The sequence below is a fragment of the Megalobrama amblycephala genome, linkage group LG23 (assembly GCF_018812025.1).
Source record: "Megalobrama amblycephala isolate DHTTF-2021 linkage group LG23, ASM1881202v1, whole genome shotgun sequence".
NCBI classification, from domain to species: domain Eukaryota; kingdom Metazoa; phylum Chordata; class Actinopteri; order Cypriniformes; family Xenocyprididae; genus Megalobrama; species Megalobrama amblycephala.
Window position 1 is genome coordinate 12,345,901 of NC_063066.1, and position 21,578 is coordinate 12,367,478.

At 35.9% G+C, this 21,578-nt stretch overlaps 1 protein-coding gene across 4 annotated transcripts in view; it reads left to right on the forward strand.

Annotated features, from left to right (window-relative positions):
• Positions 1–21,578, forward strand: part of si:dkey-237h12.3 (teneurin-3) — a 161,384-nt gene that overhangs the window by 93,188 nt on the left and 46,618 nt on the right. For all 4 annotated transcript variants that reach the window (XM_048175739.1, XM_048175743.1, XM_048175742.1 and 1 more), the window contains 6 exons: positions 6,280–6,466; positions 13,004–13,242; positions 14,369–14,488; positions 19,359–19,573; positions 20,334–20,541; positions 21,248–21,349. In XM_048175739.1, the coding sequence (XP_048031696.1) occupies positions 6,280–6,466; positions 13,004–13,242; positions 14,369–14,488; positions 19,359–19,573; positions 20,334–20,541; positions 21,248–21,349 (1,071 nt within the window). The remainder of the gene's footprint in view (positions 1–6,279; positions 6,467–13,003; positions 13,243–14,368; positions 14,489–19,358; positions 19,574–20,333; positions 20,542–21,247; positions 21,350–21,578) is intronic.

A 21,578-nucleotide genomic window follows, 5' to 3' on the forward strand; every position in this document is an offset into this window, starting at 1 on the left:
TACCCGCCCCCCTACCCCCCAACCAACGCCAATATCATTGATATATACTTGATGCGTATGAACATCATTGTTATATTATTTAATAGCCTATGCTGCATATAGTGTGCAAAACTGTGTCTACAGCTATAGAAGTTGTTCACATGTTGCACTCAAGTCAGTTATTTTAAATGTAGATGCGCGACAAACACGCTCAAATAAAGAGCAACAGCATTACAACACTCATGCGCGTCTATGTGTGTATGCTTCTGAATTAACAGCTGCTCTTGCCCCACAGGTTCAAAACACCTGCCCTATTAGCACTGGGTTTAAAAACTACCTTTTCTATTTTAAAATGAATAAATTCTTATGTATTTCACATCAAATGTTGGGTTGTTTGGAGGATGTGGTAGTGACTCACAAAGACTGAACTTGAAGTAAAATACAATTATATTCCACTGGTGACTGTTGGGTTTTTCCATGCTCCGGATGGTTATTCCAAATGTGACATTTTCTCTCAAGTGATTGGATGTAATACCGACTGGCAAAGTCAATGGAAGGATGGATGGTCTAAGGAGGGATGTCTAAATATAGGGTAGTGCTTGGCGCAGAATAATCAAGAATGGTGTTATAATCTGTCTTCGAGGAGCAGGAGTAAGTGCAAAAGCTCTTCAAGACATTTCAAAGATATTCAGCAAAATCACATGCTCAAATAATGTGTATTCAATGTTAATGCGTCATTTTCCTTGCCTCCAAAATTGTCAAGTGTTCTTACTGTTAGAGAAAAAGGTTCAGAGTTTGTTTAGAGATATTTATGTTCTGTTTTTCAGCTGTTTGTATTGAGATTGAATAATTATTTAATTCCTTTCAGGCATGCACAAACTATTATGTGTATTTTACATTCATCTGTTACTAACATGCTCATGGTGTCTAACCCTCAAAGGGCCCCTGTTTACCACAGAATTCATGAATGCAATTTTCTTTTCATTATTTACAGAAATCCAATACCACCCCCCTTTTCTGGTACTATTTAGTCTCATTTATCAAATATGACAGTTTATGTTATACTGTTGTCATAGGCAGGGGGATGTATTTTTTATTTCTTTTTGATAAATGTTAGATGTTGTTGTGAGAACAACTATGTACTCAGAGGGTTTTTTAGCTGATTTTGAGACTAGAAAAGACTAGTTGTTTGCATTCTTCATTGAAAGAAAACAACACCCTACGTAAATGATTTATTGGTGTTACTGTTACTAGAAAACTTAGTATTATGCTTGATATGTGCCAGAAACGATAACTGTCAGTTTGATCTGTTTTGTTTGCTCAAACTAAAGAAAAACATCTGTTTATCGATTTACATTTGGCTCAAGTAACTATCAAATAGGCAGAAAGTAGTAATATTGACATCACTATATTTATGCCTGTCAGCATACATTTGTGTGAGTGTAATTTCATGTTTATGTCATCTGTAGCTCCCCATCATGAGAAAGGAAAATGTAGATGATCCCTTAGCTGTGTTCCCATTGACAGACATTAGTCGTAGTAGTAAGAGTAAAATGAAGATGTCGTTTCAGCTGCCCCATCCAGTATTAATCAAAACGACCCAATAAAATAATCTTGTTAAATCATAGTAGAACAACTTGACATTGAGACATTTTGTGCCAGATGTATCCGTCTTGCTGAAATTGCATATGAAAGCTTTATGGAAAAATACATTTCTTTTCTTAGCCACTTCATCTTTTTGCCGAATGTGCCAGAGAATGTCAATGTAAAGGTAAACGTAAACTTAGGCAGGACAGAAATGCTCATAGAAGAGAAATCTGTGTACAGAATGCGTACGTCCAATCAAGAAAGAGAAAATTGTATTTTATTGCTATCGGACGTTTGATTAAAGGAAGCTGATTGCCTCAGATCTGGATAGAAAGCCTGCCGAATGCCTTAACATTCTGCTCATGCGGTGTGTAATCATTTGTTAGTATGTGGAGTCTAGCGGTGCTCAGATTGAATCAGAGCGGTGCCTCCTTATCTAGATTGAAGGAAATAATTTGTTACAATTTTCTATTAAGTCGCATTCAAAAAGGCATGTGTTACCTTAAGGGCACATTTAAGGCAAATTGCGCTGCCGCAGAAGTTCACTGTCTCTTAAGATTGCTGGCTGTTTAATTTCCAACCACCGTCTTGGCCCGTTTGATGTATTAGCGAATGCAAACAACATGAAAGTGTAATGGTGTTAGTCGTGTCTGGGCATGACACGACATCGCCGTATTTGCACCGGGTGACCTCTTTGTGTCAGAAGCACGGAGTGGAGGGTGAACCATGTTTCCTCTCCAACACTTTGTCTAATGCACTTGTCACAGAGGCCTATTTTAACTCTGTCATGAATGTGGTAAGACACCTGTCATAATAATTCCTGTTCTTTCTTCACTTCAGCCTCTGTCCATGTAGTACACATTAGTTGCTGTTTCATTGTTCTTGACATGGCTAAACAAAAGTGTACAGTATATGACCACTTGTGTATGAACTTTTGTTGTTCTGCACAATTCCAGAGGAAGATTTTAAACTTGTCAATTTTGAAGCAAGAAAAAATAAAGCGAAAATCAACAAACATGTGCAAATTCAAATCGGAGTATACAGTGCTTGATGTGTCATGATCACTAGCAGTCAGACTGCACATATTTCGTTACACTAGTTTGTAGTCACATGCACATTCTCAATCTCACTCACTGGCTTCAGTCACTTGTCACAGCACTAGTCTGTGACAGGCCCATTTTAAGAGCTCACCAGAGATATATGTTTGCCATAATAACAGCAATAACAGTTTATCCTGCACTAACCGTGCCGAGACATCTTCGCACATTCATTTGGGTCACATCTTATATTAGGTGTCTTTAACTACTATGTATTTACATCAAAAAATAAGCACAGTGTACTTATTGTGTTCATATTGTATTGCAGAACACCTTTGCTGCTATTGTAAGGTTAGGGACAGATTTGGTGGTACAGAGGGTGAGCTCAACAGTGTAATTTTAGATGTAATTACAGAATTTAATTACAGCTGTAATTACATGCAGGTATTTTTTTAAGATACTGTACAAGTACAATTACAAGTATAAACATATAAGCACATTGAATTAAATTATTAATTTAAATGTTAATGCATAGTAGTTCAAGATACCTAATATAAAGTTATTTGTAAGGGTGCTCCGATCAGGATTTTTGGGGCAAATACTGATCACCGAAATAAATAATCGGCCTAACTATTCTTAACAACAATGCATTTTGTATTTTAAGTATAAAAAAAAATAAAAAAATTAAGAGATGAGCAATTATCATGAATTGACAACTCATTATTTATTGGCAAGAAACGTGCAACATATTCAATTCTCTCTCTTAGAGGTAATTAGTAACAGCTTGGAGATTAACAAATATAGCATTCCTGTGAAATAAATAATAAAAAATAAAAAAACGAGAAAATCTCTGTCTATCAACAGAAAGTATCAAAAGTAAAACAACACTGCATAGTCTTCACTTTATACATTAAATATACATTATTCCTACTAAATCTACTAAAGAGCATTTTTGTCTGATTTTGTCTTTTGTTGTTTGATTAATATTGATGACAGACGGCAGCAGGAAGATTAATCTGCTGTCATTTTAAGACTGAATACGCGAATCCAATATACTGATACACATGCGACTTATTTCCCAATTGTTTATGTTCACATAAGACATAACTGACAGTGTTTAAGCGAATACTCGCTGGGCATTTTGACATTTCTGTATTTAACCATTTAGGTGCTAACCTGAAGGTCAAAGTTCACTTTGTCCTTGTTCCAAACAATAAATGCAGTGAAGCAAATTAAGCTGCGAATAGAAAAATTGTCTCACAAGTTTTGCGTCTTCTGATCAGCTTTTATAGAGAATCAAACTATATAAAGCTATTTTCGGCCGATAATGATTGGTCCCTGATCATTCGGACCACCCTTAGTTATTTGTTTTACTTAACCTAAACAAAACTTAACTGAAGTTGATTCTAATGATTATTCTCTTGAGAAGTTTTGGAGCAAGTAGTGGATTTTTTTTTTTTTTAAACATACCCCTAATGTGTGTGATGTTGAAATCTCACGGTGTGCTGCAGTGCAACAGTGTTACATGTCACAATAATCTTTGACACTGATAACAGAACTGTTTAAATGAATATTCCACTAAAGGAAATTTCACAAAATAATGCATTTTGCAAATGTATATTATGGCTTCCTGCTTGTGAAAAAAGAAAACAATAAAATTAAATTTCCTAATTATTGCATCCCTACTGAAGGGCATATCAGAACCTTTTACAAAAAAAAAAAAAAAAAAAAAGTTTTTAAATTATAAACAGTAAATATAGACAAAAAAGAGGACACATTCTGGTTATGGATATTATTTTTATTATTTTTATTATCTGGTTATGGTTTATTTAGGTGCATTCCTATTGGTCTCCTATGTGGCTTTATAGAAATCTAATCACACTCATCCACACAAAATGGCACTTGAATTTCCATTCTTTACTGAATTTTAAAAACATTGAGGGATAACTCCAAATGCTTTCCATTATTTCAAGAGATAAAAATAAGGTGTTTAGTCTACTGCGTTTGCCTACTTTATAAACATTCCCACAGTAAAGGATGCTAATAAGGATTAGAAGCAAAGAAAAGGGAAGAAAATAAAGTTTTAAAGGACCCCCGTGGAAATAGCCTGGGAGAGACACGTGAGTGAGGATCTGGGGAGAGAAATGAGAGAGAGAGAATAAAAAGAACCTCCAGAATCTGTCTCCAAGAACCAAGCACTTCATAAGACTAAATGAGATCTTGTGATATAAATGTCACATTAAAAAAGTGTTATGATATTTTATTGATGGATAAAGTAGAGCATGATGGAAAATTTACAACCAAGTCTCTCAATGTGATGGTTAATGATTATTTGTAGCGCAATGTCTATATTACAAATTACTTGTGTAGTTAATAATGAAATCACATTAGTGTTGTTTACACCTCGTTGCATGTGCTCAGAATGTGCTTTCAGTGATGTAAACACAATGCATCTTTTAATTGGTTTTATTTTGGTCAGGTGCTATTTGATTTTAATCTGATCATTGAAAACACATGTAGTTAAAGTGATGATATTTTACATATTATCTATGCTAATAAACTGCACATTTTAAATGTAGCTTAAGTGTTCAAATATTTTTAAATCCAGAGTATATTATAACATATAGTATGGTGCATACATGAAATGTTATGTGGGAAAAAAAGAAATCTGGCTTGCCGTTTTGTGATTGATGCATTTGAACTGGTAATAATAGATTATAAAGCACGTTTTGATCACTGTCACTACCATTTTGGCATTTAAATTATTGAACGTAAAAGAAAAGAAAGAGAAAAAAGGAAAAGCTCATAACAAATTATTCCATCATGCTCCACGTACACTTTATTCCTCATAGTGCTTTTGCATGAGAATAAAGGCAAATATAGAATTTTTGTGGCTTGCCTGAGCAGTACGTCCCTGTCACAGTCTGGAGTGTGACAGCATATGTTTGGACACCCGTAGTCAGATGGAAACAGACCTGTCAGCACGGCGGCAGGATGGGACAGTGAGATAATCACATAGTGTCATTTTGGGGGGCAATTACCCAGCTTGGAGTGAAATGAGAAAACCTGTTTTTTTCCTGCTGTCCTAATGGAGGTTCCGGTCATTAGTTAAACGAGAGTCTCTCTCTGGCTGTAATCAAACGTGAAGCGTTCAGTTTACGAGCCCATTATAAAACATCTGCTCCCCGGCAATGGCCTGCGGAGACTTACGTTTACTCTGCCGTAAAAGTCTGTGAGCACTATTGCTACTTAATTTCACGTCTTTGTTAAGTTGTACAATCACACTGCTGCGATCTGAGTCATATTCACCTTTACTGGCCATTTTTGACTGTACAAATAATAATTTTACCAGTCATATTTTTTCTGTTATGTCTCACACTACATTCATTACTGATCTTTTTTCATTGTTATTTTTAATTCACAAATTAAATCACATTTTTGCAGTAAACCATGTGATTCTCATAATGTAGTGTTAATTGTATCCTCTGTCTCTCTTAAATGAAGCTGGATGGAGAGAAGTGAAAATTTGAAGGTGTTCATAGGACCAAATCATCCTGTAAAGAATCCCATTTAACCCAATCCAATCTGGAACAGGCACACAATCCGCCTGCGCTTTGTGTAAAGCAGAATTCTGTAACAAGCTCCACTAATACCTCTGCCTCTCCTCTTCCAATAGACCAGCTTCCCAGCCAAGCAGGACCGCCCCCTCTGCCACCTGCTCCACATCAACACAAGCAGCATCCGTCAGTCACCTCCCTCAACCAATCACTGGCCAATCAGCCGACAGAGCTTCAGAGCGCGTCTGAATGTGTGCAGCTGCAAGAAAACTGGGTTCTGGGTGGCACCGTGGGCTTGGAGAACAGGTACTTGTTTTTGCACAGTCATTCACTGTGTTTGAATTCACTCACTCATTCACTTACTGTATTCAATATTTCATATATAGTCAATAACATATAGTGCATTATATGGGGAAGGAGTGAAAGAAAATAAGTGAGTGATTTCAGAAGCTAATTAAGCACATAAACAACATTACAACACATGCTGTACTGTATATGCATTTCATCTTAAATGCATCTTAATGCTTGATTGTAATAATAAAAATTATAATAACACTTTTATAACAATATTTACATTCTTTGTCAATCATTATTTTATTTTATTTTATTTATACTCTTTTCCCATAGCTGAGCAGCATGTCTTTGTTTGTCCATGGATATATCTAGTTATGATGCACGTGGCATCCTCATCTGTTCATACAGTATCCTCGGCTCATCTGTAAGGGCAGGTGGGGCAGTGTCCCACTGAAATATTCATCCAAAACATAGAACTCTATATAAATTTTAAATGTGTTCAAAATTCTGCAACAAATATTTTTTCAGATTTTCTAGACTATTTTAAGTTGTAAAGTGAGCAAGATATATCAAAATTTAATGTAAAGCTTCAGCAGGTATATATTATGCTTAAAAGTGGGGTAGAGGGTGTCTGAGTTCTCCCCAGCTCTATAGCGGCCCACAGTTTTACGATGTAAATCTGTGGTGAAAAATGGAACTGCAGCACACTCTAATTGAGAACCATTGGGGCAGATTTCAGACTACCCGCTTTTTTCACGTTACTTTACATAAACGTCACTCAAAACCAAGACGATACACACACATTTTGATTTGGTACAGGTTTTACGCTGGATCCCCTAGCGTATCAAATCAATGAAAGTAAAAATCCTTTAAACGTGCTCATGTTAATCACCTTTATATAGTTATGTTGTAGCCTTTATATTATGTGTTTGTTTTGTGTTTGAGAATAGACATTACTTTCTTTTCCTCACTGGAATTCCTCCACAACTTGTAATATTTTAAAACAAAATTTGGAGGCAATAAATACTACATTAAGGCAATTCTAAGATAGTGTTCTATGTGTATCTTGTATATTCAGTGCATGTCAATCAACAGAGCTCCACCCTCAGACTGAAAAACACAACCTCTGCCAAAAGTGTCTGTGTGTGTTCAGCGATTACAATATAAAGCTTAAAATGGCGCTAAGACCCAGAATCTGCCCTACCTAAATTTACGGTCAGGAGCCGCTACTGCCATACAGCAATAATTAAGTCATCAGTAGGATTCATTGATTAGACTTTGATGACTGTCGGTTAAATCAGTGTGCATCATGGCTACAAAGGAGGGAATTATATATGGTAATCAGACAATGCTACAAATGTCTGACATCCAAATAGGGATATAGCTTGTCACTTTTACAGTCTTTTGAACATTCAGTATCAAAATTAATTTATGTGTTATGTATAAATATTAAAATTACACTTTACGCTTTCAGTTACATTTGTGTCAGAATTAATATTCTATATAGTCATACATTTTCCATTTGAGTTCCCATCAGTTTTCACTACTCATTTTTGAGAAAATATTGTGGTAAATCCTACCAAGACAAACCTTTATGTAATGCACCTTGCTGTCACTACAGATATCTTGAAGTGTACTACTAAAGCTGAGGGTTGCCTACCCAGCATCCACCTGACAGATTGAATTTATGTATGCATGACATGAGTATCATATCAAGCATAAGTAAAAATATATCATGTTAGTCTTACCCTCTTCAGATATACACACTCAGAAGCTTTTTTTATATACACATTTTTTCTTATTGTAATTGTGGACACTGTCTCTTAACCTGTTTATTGTTTAATTATAAGCCTTTTTTTTTAATTAAGGGTTGAAAGTGCAAAATTAGTCTTCATAAAAGGATGACTTCCTTTACAAATTTCAGCCTTTGTTCATAACAGACCCACAGAGTAAATAGTAATGTACTGCATCATAGATTTTCCACACCCTTATGCAGATTTCTAAGTGCTACAATCAGCATTTTCACTTCAAAAGGCTGAAAGGAAGGGTCCCGGTAGACTGGGACCTGCAGAGGCCGAATATGAATGCAAAAGCATTGGAAATAGACTTCATTAGCCAAAACAAAAGTCACCATGTGCAAGCCAATATTTTGTTTTATGTATACATTAAATTACATGCAAGTTAGTAGTTGAAACTTAAATCAGTCAATTCATGAAATTTAGTTGGCCTGTATTTAGACTAAGTGGATGGAATATCAACAAGCGATCTTCCTTGACCTTTTGAAATAAAATACTTTATGTATTGTGAAAACATTCTGTGAGTATCTAAAAATTTCCTCCACAGATCTGAAACTGCTTTTTTCAAAAAATAATTGAATTTCTGACATAGGAAATATATATATATATATATATATATATATATATATATATATATATATATATATATATATATATATATATATATATATACTGACTGACGTGTAAATATGGTCAATCATGGCCAACAAGAAATGACTTCCAGCAGGAATAACTTTTTATAAAGCATGAAGGAGTTAAATCTTTCCTAGACGATAAATTGTGGATAATGTCAAAATGGCACAGTTTATATAACCCTGCATATACCTCCAGGAGCCTGGGCTGCCACCCACTCAAAAGGTTTAAATGCTTAACTCAAGATTGTAATTATAATGTGCTAAAAAAAAGAATCTACCAGATGGCCATCATCCCCCCCCCCCCCCCCCCCCCTAAAATACCATAAAATGTCAAAAGAGAAAACAGGTTTATTTTTTTTATTTTTACTTGCACAAAATGCAGTATGCATGTGAAACAGGTTTTACTGGATCTCTTTTTAAAGTAAATCATGATGGATGACAAAAATTTTTTGTTGTTGAAGTTGTTGAAGGCTAGATGTTATTGTTGTCATGCCAAGTATAATAATAATAGCTACAGCTGAAATATGTTGCTTACAACCATAAAGCAATTTCAAACACTATTTGAAATTGCTTTGTGTTCCCTGGTATGTAAAGCAAACATATACTGTATGTATTCATTGTTGCTTCCTATCATAAAATGACTGCAAGATGTGTAGGCTAGAATACACTAAATTAATCAATTAAGTTAACCTAGTATGAACAAAGCAGTTGTGTGTGTGTGGGATATAGAGGAATGAGATGTCATTATAAAAATAAATGTAGAGTGGATCATCTTGAATGAATGAATCAAATTTAATTTCAGTCTACAGTCAGCCTGGCCTGCAATTTAATGTGGATTTTCTTCTTTGGTATTTCGACATAATGTCAGTGTTTTTTTTCCTTAAAGCTTTTCATTAATTTCCAATAAAACGTGTCACCTTTACCTCTGTAAATCTAAATGTGAAGTACTGAATATTTTTAATCAGACACAGAAATATATTTAGGACAGGAATGGTTTAAATGTTTGTAAATCACTTCAAATTCAGCTCTTTCTTAAAATAATACTAATAGATTAGCCATTAAATTGTTTTCTTTATGAAAGGGCATTTAACGGAGAGGCCTTCCTGCAGTCGCACTGTACACGTTCATTACTAACAGAAGTGTTGGTAATGCTGTGCGTCATGTTTTTGATCTTTTGCGAGCCACAGCTGTTGTGCTCCATTGTGGAGAGGAAAAAAAAAACAGAAAGAAAGACTCTAGTGAGAGTATACTTATGGATATGAGGGGGAAAAAAAAGATGTTTTGTAATCACTTCAAGTGAAGAATCTTTGTTTTGTGTCTAGATCTAGGCAGAAAACACAGTCTTCTTCTGTTATTAATGATCCCAGTAGAATTCATCTAGTACCTCTCGCTCTTCAGCTTCCTCTCTTTCCTCCATGTAGTACGCCAATCCGTCACCATCTCCTTTTCTCACTACTCTACCTTTCTTAGCACGTTGTCTTGAAAACTTTCCACTTCGCTGTCTGTCACAAACACTCTGATCTTTACATGCCAACAGAAAGGGACTGTCCTAAAATGGCAGTGGCGCAGAAACCTCCAGGGAGCGTCTTAAAATACCGCCACTCTGCCGAGTGCTGGAGAGGCACCTGCTGCTCCCAGACCCCTACTGAGGTGGCAGATGCTTCCGCCTCAAAGAGGATGCTTGAGTCCTAGTTGGAGTTGAGAGGATCTGTGCAATTCCTCCTTGTTTTTCACAGATTTTTTTTAAAGTCTCACGTGCAAGTGTTAGAATGAGGCCTTGTCTTCACTTTAAACTCTTCTTCCACTGCATCACCAGTCACATACTCTTTTGATATATAGACTCAATCGTTTTAACTCTTTAAGTCAACAAGTAGTCCTTTGAAAAGCCCACTCTTTTCTTTAGCCTATCTATCATTATATATCAGATTATGCTAGAAAAGGACTTTTATTCTTTTGTTTGCAAATTCTCTTTCAACCTCCAAATCCTCCCCTTTTCCTTTGTAGGGCCTCTTCTTTCGTGCCGCAGCATTCCAAGCGTCAACCCGATGACAAGGAAAGGTGGGACGCTGACAGAGAATCAGATTGTACAAGTACAAAAATCTCTTTGGGGTGAAGTTACTTCTTAGTAGTCCTAATGCGAACAACATTCTCACACCCTATAAAAAGGGGCGATGAGGATTAGCTTAGTCATTTTCTCTAGCTGGCGTCACACTCCCGCTAATCAATTATGGATTGTTTGGCCTCAAAACGGCACACTGTCAGTGTATTTGTTAATCGTTTGTGAAGGCTTTTAAATGTGCCTCATTCAGTGTGCAGTGGCCCGGAACCTATCCGAGCCCTTGTGAAAAAAGTGTGTGTGCGTGTGTGTTTGGAGTCATGGCAGCAGCTCATAACCGTGCAGATTATAAAGTAGAAGTTTTACAATGGAGTCCTTCTGAATGAAAAGCAGGCATTTTAAAACCAGGCCTGTATTGAAATTTTCACAAAAGAACAAGCGTCTGAGTGCTGCTTGACCGTTGAATTTTAAACTTTTAAAGAGTAATGCTGTTAGTAGCTGGAGAGTTATAAATGTTTCCTCATCTAAAAAAATTCACACAGTAAAGGTGCGGTGTTTAGAAATGAATGGCGTGTTCGATGAATATGATATATATATATATATATATATATATATATATATATATCAGTTACATCAGCGTTGCTTCAGACCTCATTGATTCTCGCGTGTCACACACATATTTTAAGCTTCTTCTTTTCCTTTTAATGGCGGTTGACAAACCCACTTGAAGGTGCATTTTCCGCCACCTACTGCATGACACCTGCATGACAGTTGACATAAAATAAAGGATAAGACTTAGAATAGCCTATACCGATCAGTTAAAATAAAATGCTTAATTAACCCTGATACCAATCCTTCAGACCGACTCGGGACATCCCTAATATATACTGTATCCAAACACTGAGCAAAATGAGTATGAGAAATAAAAGGTCCAAACAAGCAGTCCCTAAATCATGAACCGTGAGGAAGACCAATGGCACGCCAACAATAAAATGTCTATACAGCAGTCGTACAGCATTCAGTATGAAGCTGGCAAGGATAGAGCTTTCAGCAGAGCGGCAACAGCCAATATATAACAATATATAAGCCAATATAAGGAATAAATTACTTTGTCAAATATATTTAAATAGTACACAGTTATTTTAAATTGTAATAATATTTCACAATATTACTGTTTTTTACTGTATTTTTAATTAAATAAATGTAGCCTTGGTGAGCAGACGAAACTTCTTTTAAAAACATTAAAAATCTTAGTGGTTCCAAACTTTTGGACTGTACTCTATATATATATATATATATATATATACACACACACATTAGGGATTTTATCAGAATAATTCAAAGTTTTAAGAGCTTTTGTGACCAATTCCCAGCTCAAAATGCATTTTCTTGCCATTATTTTGTGGCATACTGTCTTTTTTTCCCCCAGCATATTTAATCAGACAGCAAACTTAACATTCACAACTCAGGTAAAGTATGATTTCTTTTGCTCTGGCACAGAAGATTCGGCAGCGGTGGAGCGCCACTGATGAAAAGCAGTGCAGAAAACACTGCCATCAAATGCTGATTCATACACATCATTATGGGTTATGTTTCTTATCATGGAATCTAGAGTTCAGTTAATCTCTGTTCACTTGGACTTGAATTTGTGTTCTTCTTTCCATCATAGCACATCATTATAGACATTCATTTCATAAAAGTACAGGCACTGATCTGTAAACAGAACACTCCAGTGACAGCCCTATAAATCAATGAAGTTATTACCATTTAAATAACAGTTTATTAAATTACAACTTTTGTTACATACAAAAGCATGTGTCTGCAAAAAAGAAATAGCAAAGCTAAAACGGCTGTTTCCATGGTGATAAAAATAGTGATACAAAAAAAAAATGCTTGATTTTAAAGTTCTCAATAGGTCAGACTTTTTAATAACTTTTAAAAAAGACACCACTTGTTTTTTTTTTTTTAACCTGAGGTTTTTTTCACAGCTTAATCTAAAAGTTTTCAGCAAAGTTATTGTTTTTATATTTTTAGCATCCCATATCTTATCTCCTATCCCTAGGCACTTCTTGCTCAAGACTGGAACAGGCACCACTTCTCTCTTCACAACTCCTAATCCCGGTTACACCATGGCGACTGGGGCTGTCTACTCTCCACCAGCCCGTCCCTTAACCCGCAACACACTATCAAGAGGTGCATTCAAATTTAACAAGTCTCCTAAACGGTGTTCGTGGAAATGCACCGCTCTCAGTGCCGTAGGAGTGGCCACCCTGCTGTCAGTTCTGCTCTGCTACTGCATAGGTAACTGTGTGCGTGTGTGTGTTACTTATGTGACCATGAGGTACTCAGGTGCGAGCTGTTTTATACAGCCTGCCCCCATAAGAGATAGTGAAATAGCTCATCAGGTGGAGTTTTTCTTCCCTTCATCTGTGGCCAAAACACCTGGTGCTCTGCTCTAAATAGTCGCCCAATTCCACAGAGGAAGTCACATACACACACATTTACTGGAAAAAGACATCATTTTAGTGATTAATAACTGCAGCAAAACAAAAGCAACATGAACAGATCTTACTTATTGTCTGCAGCGATCTATATTCACTCTGTTAGCCCTTACAAACATTATAACTTCACGTTTTTTTTATTCTCTCAGATTTCTTAACATTGTTTCCCCACTGTGAGTTATTTGCCGCAGTTGGAGGCTCCTCCCCCCCTGCTGAAGGCCTGTTAGAAACATTCATCCCTCCAAAGATCAAACCGAGAGGAAGAGAGGTGTGTGAAGCGCTGCCTCCTCAGCAAGCTCCCTCGCTGTGAACTTTGAAGGAGACTTTTCCCAAGCTGTTTTTTTCACACATCGAGCGGTTAAAAAATACAACTAGAAAGAGTTTGCCTAAGATTTAACAGCAGTGCATGAAGAAGAGGATGTTTTCAAGAGAGAATGGAGGAAAGAGGAGATTGAGAGAGGAGAAAGAAACAAAATGAGAGAAACTCCTGTATTATATAACACAGCAGGTTTTGATCTTCAGGCTTTTGATTTTTGCATTTTTCCCTCTTTTTTTCTTTTTAATCACTGGAATCTGATTAAATTTTCTCAGCAATAAATGTTTTCAGTAACGAGCTAAAGACTAATCTGAAGTATATTCAAAACAGTTTGCGTCAAGACCCCATGCAGTGATAATTCAAAGAAAATGTTTTCAGACAGCAAAAAAAAAGACATTGTGCACTATTCAGAGCAGATTCTAATGAGGGAGAGGGGTTCTTTTTAATGGACTGTGCTTGTGTCCAACACATGCGCAAAGGAGAGTGCAAATTACCTTCTAAAATGGCTTTCAACAGCTTTTAAACTATATCCTTTTGCAAATGAGAATGTCTCATGACATGATATGTGCTTGCTGTTCCGTTTCATGATCTTAATTGCTTTCTGTCGCAGCCATGCATGTACTTGGCCTGAACTGGAAACTGAAGGATGTGGATAATCACGCCTTTGAGAATGGACAAGCCAAACCAGTGACGTTCCCGACCAACACTGTGACTGCAATTTCTGCAGATGGTAACATTTCAAGGCCGAAATCGATGACCTTTCAATCACAGAGAACTGCATTTTTTACATCCCTATGAGATATTTTAGATATATACAGTAATAGGTTTAACCTGTTGGTTCAAGAACAGAATGCAATTTACTTTGGGTATGCCTTTTTAAGGCATTTTAAGGCAAATTTTACAGGAATGCTAAGGGGTTAACGTGTTAATTTAATTAATAAGTTCAGGGGAAAATAACACTTTAAAATACAACTGAGACAGTCACAGTTGTGAGAAATAAAATCACTCTGAGACACAGAAAGTCAAATTGTGAGATACACTATTCAGACATTTTTTTAATTTTTTATATATTTTTACTAGCGGGTGCAGGACACTATAGTTCATTTATGTAAGTGAGGATAACAAAATAAAGTAAACTGTGACACATTATACCCAAAACTTCTTCATACAGTGGACTACAAGTAAAATTGATAAAAAATTTGGAACCAAAAATTATTCAGACACTTTGACCTGACCATGATTTGCTTAAGTGTTATCTGACATAATTAAGATTCATTTTTTCTGACACAGTTTAACTCTGAGATCTTGACATATTTTATTACCATTTTTTTAAACTATAGTGAATAAACTGTATTAATGAATGAATTGTTCAAGGTGTCTGAATACATTTTGGTTTGACTGTATAAAGTCACAATTAAAAGGAATGATGTAGCATTTGAAGGACAGAAAGCCACGTTCTGAGATACAAAGTGACAATTGCAAGAAACAGTGTTGCATTTGTGAGATATAAAGGCACAATTAAAGTAAATTATGTTGAAATTAAGAGATACCTGTATGGTCACATTGATTTTTGTAATTGTGACTTTATATCTCAAAATGGGACTTCACCAGAGGTGGGTAGAGTATCCAAAAACTGTACTCAAGTAAAAGTACAAGTACTTATAGAAATATTTACTCAAAGTAAAAGTGAAAGTAATAATCTGTAGGGAAACACACCCTAGGAAGTAAAATTAGCTCAAATGATATAATTTATAGGGAATTATAAAGAGTTGTAAGTTTACGACCGAGCAACTAAGTCGTCCATCGTTCATTTGCTCGAGCCGTAATAAGCTCTTGTAGCGGATATAAATATCCAACAATCGTGAAAACACTGATTAGAGCACGGTAACTTAAGATCGACAGTTTAAGACATTAAATTTTAGAAGCACATAATACACTTTCTTCTTCTAAGACACTTTCTTTTAAAAATCTACAAGAGACTTTATTTATTCTAACACAAACTAACCTAACAGTAAGAAAGGAAATGAGAGAGAAAGAGTTTTAAGAGAGAGAAAGTGATATGTTGAACATAATTCCTAGCAATGCACTTCAAAGACCTGAACGAACCATGAATCATTAATTTAAATGCACCAGTTCAGTTTTAATCTGGGGTACTTGCTTTAGTCGACTTTAAATGTGAATTTCCCTCGTCGGCGTGCAGAGAAGTGTTTTCCAAGTCGATGATTTGTCTCTTCAGGTCCAGATGGTAGTTAGGTAAAAACCAATCACGTTTTAGCTTGCTGGAACAATGAAAGGAATTCTCTTTGTCGTGGCTGGAGCTAATGTTGAAGCGGCAGAAGTTGTTGGTTGAACTTTGCGGCAAAACCTAGAAACACGAGACATTCAGCGGAAAAGAAAATTTAATAAAAGAAAAGTGAGTGAAAGTTGGAGGGCTTGAATGAGCTGCTTGTCTGTTCTTCTTGTTACTCCATGGTTCTTGGTACTTGTCTTTGTCTTGGTTCTTGACTTGTCTTGCGATATGTCTATTTAAACTTAGTTATTTGTCACACCTCAGAGGAGTTTTGGCTAATCGGATATTGTCCTGTTTCAAAAGGGCTTTTCTCTGCCCCCAATCGTGATTAGGTGTTACTTAACACATTTACATGGATTGTGGGTGTTCTAAAGCAAAACTGGTTACAGGTAGTACTTGTGGACACAATTTAAAATGTATGCAGTTAAAATATGTTTGATAAGTCCATTTAAAATTGTTTGGAACAATTTTGATGCAGTTTTAGTTGCAGAACATTCTTCATTGGTTTTTCTGTAAAGTTTTAGGTCCCTTAGAGAAACCAAAAGGGCCTGCATTGTTTCTCTTTTCTCTTTTGATCTTGTGATCAAAGACTCCTTATCTTCTAGGTGACCATTTGGTGTCACAAATGGCTGAGTTCATCACTTCTGCCAGGAAGGATGGGGTTATGAACGTAATTAAGCAAGGATTTTCCTGTAGATGGCTGGAGCCGGAATTCCGATTCTGAATTAGAATTATGTTTTGAAAGAATCATCTGAATGATTCATTTGTCTGATTCGTCCATGGTTCCCACAAATCTTAATAGTTACTTGGGTAAGAGTAAAAAAGTATCCATTGAGTATCCTACTCAAGTAGCTCGCTACTAGTTACTTTGTAAGTATATATATATATATATATATATATATATATATATATAGCATTTTATTATTTAGACAGATATTTAAATTATTATCAAAAGATATCTGCAACAAACACAGAAGAGACAAGCATTATTTCTGGCATCTGTAACCCGAATAGTATTGCATGTCCTTTACCTTGTATAATAATAACGTATACAGCTACATTTGAAAGAAGATAGAAAACTCTTTACCTGTGCTCGTGCTCATAACCTCTGAACATTGCACAAACAATGATCAAATGCTCATTGACGGATCTTCTTCCTTCTGTTTTCCAAACTGTAATCAATTTATATTTCAGCAGGTGCGTGTAAACTGAACTGTGTCAACGCAAAGGCGTTCATTTTTAGGACGAACAGGTCGCCGGCACTGCCATTGCGCAATAGGCAATCCACAAATTACCATTTCATACTCTCTGAACAATGGTAGCTTATTTAATGTATAAATTAAGATAAATGTCCAAAAATAACGGTAAAGAAATGCTACATACTTTGTTATCGTGGCGTAATAATCTGTTTGGTTGTAAAATTTCGGCTAGTGGCTGCATGAATTGAAATTGAATAAAATTGATACCTGTAGAATTGTTCACAGACAGCATACGCAGTTCAACTAATAAAGATCTTCATCGCTGGCAAACAATTGGATGCATTTGCAGATTTGCTTTTAATTGACCGGAGGTCCACTGCCACTTCATCCAACACGCTGAGTGAGAAACTGCTTCAGACGATTCAGTGCGTAAAGGGAACTGAACAATTCATTCAAACTGATTCGCGAACCAATTTAGACAGTTTTGCCAACTTGTTTGATCAAGTCTTCTAAGAGAATCGACTCAAAAGAGTGATTCATTTGTGAATGGGTTATCATTCATGAAAAAAGAGACGTGAAAAAAGAGCGTGCTTGGAATAAACTACGCATTTCTTAACATGTACAGTATTGCATTAAAATAAAGTAACGAGAGGAACGTCGCCAAACGTAGCGAAGTAAAAGTACAGATTTTTCATTACAAATGTACTCAAGTTAAAGTACCCAAATTTAAATCTACTCTAAAAAGTACAAATTTTCCAAAAAACTACTCAAGTAAATGTAACGAAGTAAATGTACTTCGTTACTACCCACCTCTAGACTTCACATCTCTCACTTGCAACATTTGTCTTATAATTGTAACTATATCACCATTTCAACATTGTTTCTTGTAATTGAAACCACATCTCACAATGTTGCAGTTGAGTGATATAAAGTCTCATTGTGAGATATAGTCACAATCAGAAGAAACAATGTTGCATTTGAAAGATGGGAAGTCAAATTGTGAGATATACCATCACAATTACAATAAAGGAAGTTGCAATTGAGAGATACTGTATAAAGTCACATATAAAGTGAGATATAAAGTCATATAAATCAACCACCAAGGACAGCTAACCACACTGGTCCTTTCTCGGATGCATCGGATGTATTTAATCCCTAATGGATAAAATAAGTGAAAAGTGTTATGAATGTTGTTTCTTGTTGACTTTAAAGATTGCTGAAGGGCTATAGATAGACAATAGTGATATATCTCACTTGGGGAATGACAGTCTCCAAAGAATAGCACCCAATGTCCTGGGTTTGTCCTAATTACCATGTTTAGAAAGCATCAGTTTGAAGTGAACCAATAAAGACTATTTCCTCACTTCGAATGCGAAGCTGCCATGCTATATTGTGTTCTTTTAATTGACAGACTGCCTCTTTCTGAAGTGTGATATAAAGATGTTTGCTTGTGTTGTTACTCTGTCAACTGTTATCTATTGATAGCCTTTGGAGAGTTTGAAAGAGCATGGCAAATGCCTACTGCAAGTTCTAGGGTAAAGTTTGACATTTAGAGGCTCTCATCAGGAAAAACATTGATGAGCCCATTTATCTCTGAACATATATAGAGAGAAATATTAAAAATTCTTTTCATGTAATTTTCATTTGAAATTTTAGACTTGAAAGAAGACCAGATTTTTAGTTTTATCTAGGACCAATGGTTGTCACATTTGACCAGGCTAAAATTAAACATGAATCTAGCCTGCATTAGAAAGGAAAAGTATTTGACTGGGTTTGTTGTCACGAATCAACTTTGGGAAGCCAAACAACAAATAATAAATAAAAAATGCTTTACGAGTGCCCAACACTAAAGTATCTTAATTTTATCTAACAGCAAACGAACTGTAACTTCAAATATTATGATAATAAAAATGGAACAGTTTTACTGGACTTGTGGGATCAGTATAATGTACGCTACCATTCAAGAAACATTTCTTCTTAATTCCTATTATTAATGTTGGGAACAGGTTTACTGCTTATTTTATGTATTTTAATCATGATACATTTTTTTCAGGATTATTTTATGAATAAATTGATATGTTAATAGTGTTTTAATATATGTCTGCTCACAGGAAGAGTAGGAGTGATGCTGCAATATAATGCCACATTGGACACAGGGCAGGTGGAGTTGGGTCAGCAGGTAGCACATGCCGTTCCACCAGGAGTTTTCTGGAGGTCTAGACTTCTTATTGAACAACCCCACTTCCTCAAGTTTAATATTTCCATTCAAAAAAACGCCCTGATTGGAGTCTATGGGAGGAGGGGTCTTCCACCCTCACACACCCAGGTAAAGCAATATAAAAGTCTGAAAGTTTAATCTTAATTAAGTCATAAGTGACTAAATTATAGTTATTTAAACAAAAGGACAAAGGATTTTTTTAATCTTCCAAAATGAATGAACTGTATTTATTATTTTGCATTTCTTAAACCACAGATAAGGCTGTTGTCTGCAAAGTATTGACTGAAGCTATTTAATATAAAACAAGAGATTAAGGAATCTGCCATCAAAGCCTTTTCACAAGATAGAAACAAATCCTAGTTTAATCATAACAAAACAAAACAACTTCTCCAACAGAAAGACATCTTCTCTCTGTCTCAGTGATTGGCTGGGTGTTTAACACTCACAGCTGTCAATAAAAGCGGCACCTTTCGTGAGTGCTGAGAAAAACTGTCCAACTTATTGTAGATGTTCAATCAATGTGTCCCCAAAGCCATCACAATAAACTAAAGCAAGCTTATTGAGTGCTGCTTCCAATTTGCCATGTGTCTCCTTATTGCTTTTTGTAGCTGACCAGTAGGAAATCAATTGTAGAAACTTTAATTTAGAGTCTTGAATTAGTAGGTCTATCTATTTATTTGAAGTACGGGAAGTTCTGGTGGATAATACACTCTGTGATGCCAAAAAGCAAACAAACTTTTTTTCTGTCTGTTTTAAAAGATTTCCTGTGATATTTTAGGACCAGACAGGGTAATGGCAGCTTAAATGTCATGGTGTCTGGATATTAATTTTGCCTTTTGTTTTTTGTAAATCTTTTGGCAATTTTCAGTACGACTTTGTGGAGCTTCTGGATGGCAGTAGGCTCATCTCCCGAGAGCGAGTTCAGTTGGATCCAGAGCTCAAGGATCGACTGGAGATTGCAGTCAGCGTTCAACAGGCAGGCTTTATTCAGTACCTGCACAGCGGTGTGTGGCACCTGGCCTTTTACAATGATGGGCGCACCATAGAACCCGTCTCATACAACACCATAGTACTAGGTGAGCTTGCACGTGTAATACAATCGTGTAACATCATGCGATTGAGTGCATACACATGTCTTTGTTTATGCGCTGCAGAGAGTGACTGGTTATTTTGTATTTCCTGCTTATTTCTGCCACAAAGCTGAAAATTTAATTTTATACCCAACATTATGTAATGTGACGCTCGACAAAGCAATTGGGCCACTGTAACAAGCTTTTATAGGTGCCTTCAGATGGCCTGTTTTATATTTCTGTCTTGCACCCAAGTGCCTGAGATAGCACAGCAGTGATAATGAGGCATGCAGAAGCATGCCCTGAGTTGTTGGCTAATCAATAAGTTTGATTCTGCCGCTATCTCTTTCTGTCAGGCCAGGGAATATGGAGGCCAATAGACTAAATCTCTAAGCCTTGAGCTGCTGAGCTGTTTGTTTTTATCTTCAAATATGAATTTATTTTGTATGTTATGCGGTCATGAGAAGGATCTGCTTTTATTTATAGCAAAGGAAGGTACTTGCCTTTTCAATTATTTATTAATTTATTTATTAAGTGGGAATTTAGTAGGCAACTTCCAAAGAGACTCCTTATAATTCTTAAAGACACTCCAGTAGTATTTTTACCTCAGTTACTTTGTACTATGCCTTGTTATACCACAAATACCAAGTTGTGTGTAAAAATGCTGTTAATATGCCACAGGTAAACTGTAAATGTGATCTTCTTTGTGCAGAGTCGGTGATGGAATGCCCACACAATTGCTATGGCAATGGAGAATGTGTCTCAGGCACATGTAATTGCTTCCCAGGCTTCCTTGGGCCATATTGCTCGAGAGGTGTGTGTAGTGTTGTAATGATAGTTTTTGCAGGATGAAAGAAAGAAAGAAAGAAAGAAAGAAAGAAAGAAAGAAAGAAAGAAAGAAAGAAAGAAAGAAAGAAAGAAAAGTTACAATGCATAACATGGTGGTATGTACTGTGTGTACTGTTTACTGCATCTTTTTCGGTTTTATGTCATCAAATTGAGATGACATCGGCCAAATTTAGTGACTACCTATTGAGTCTTAG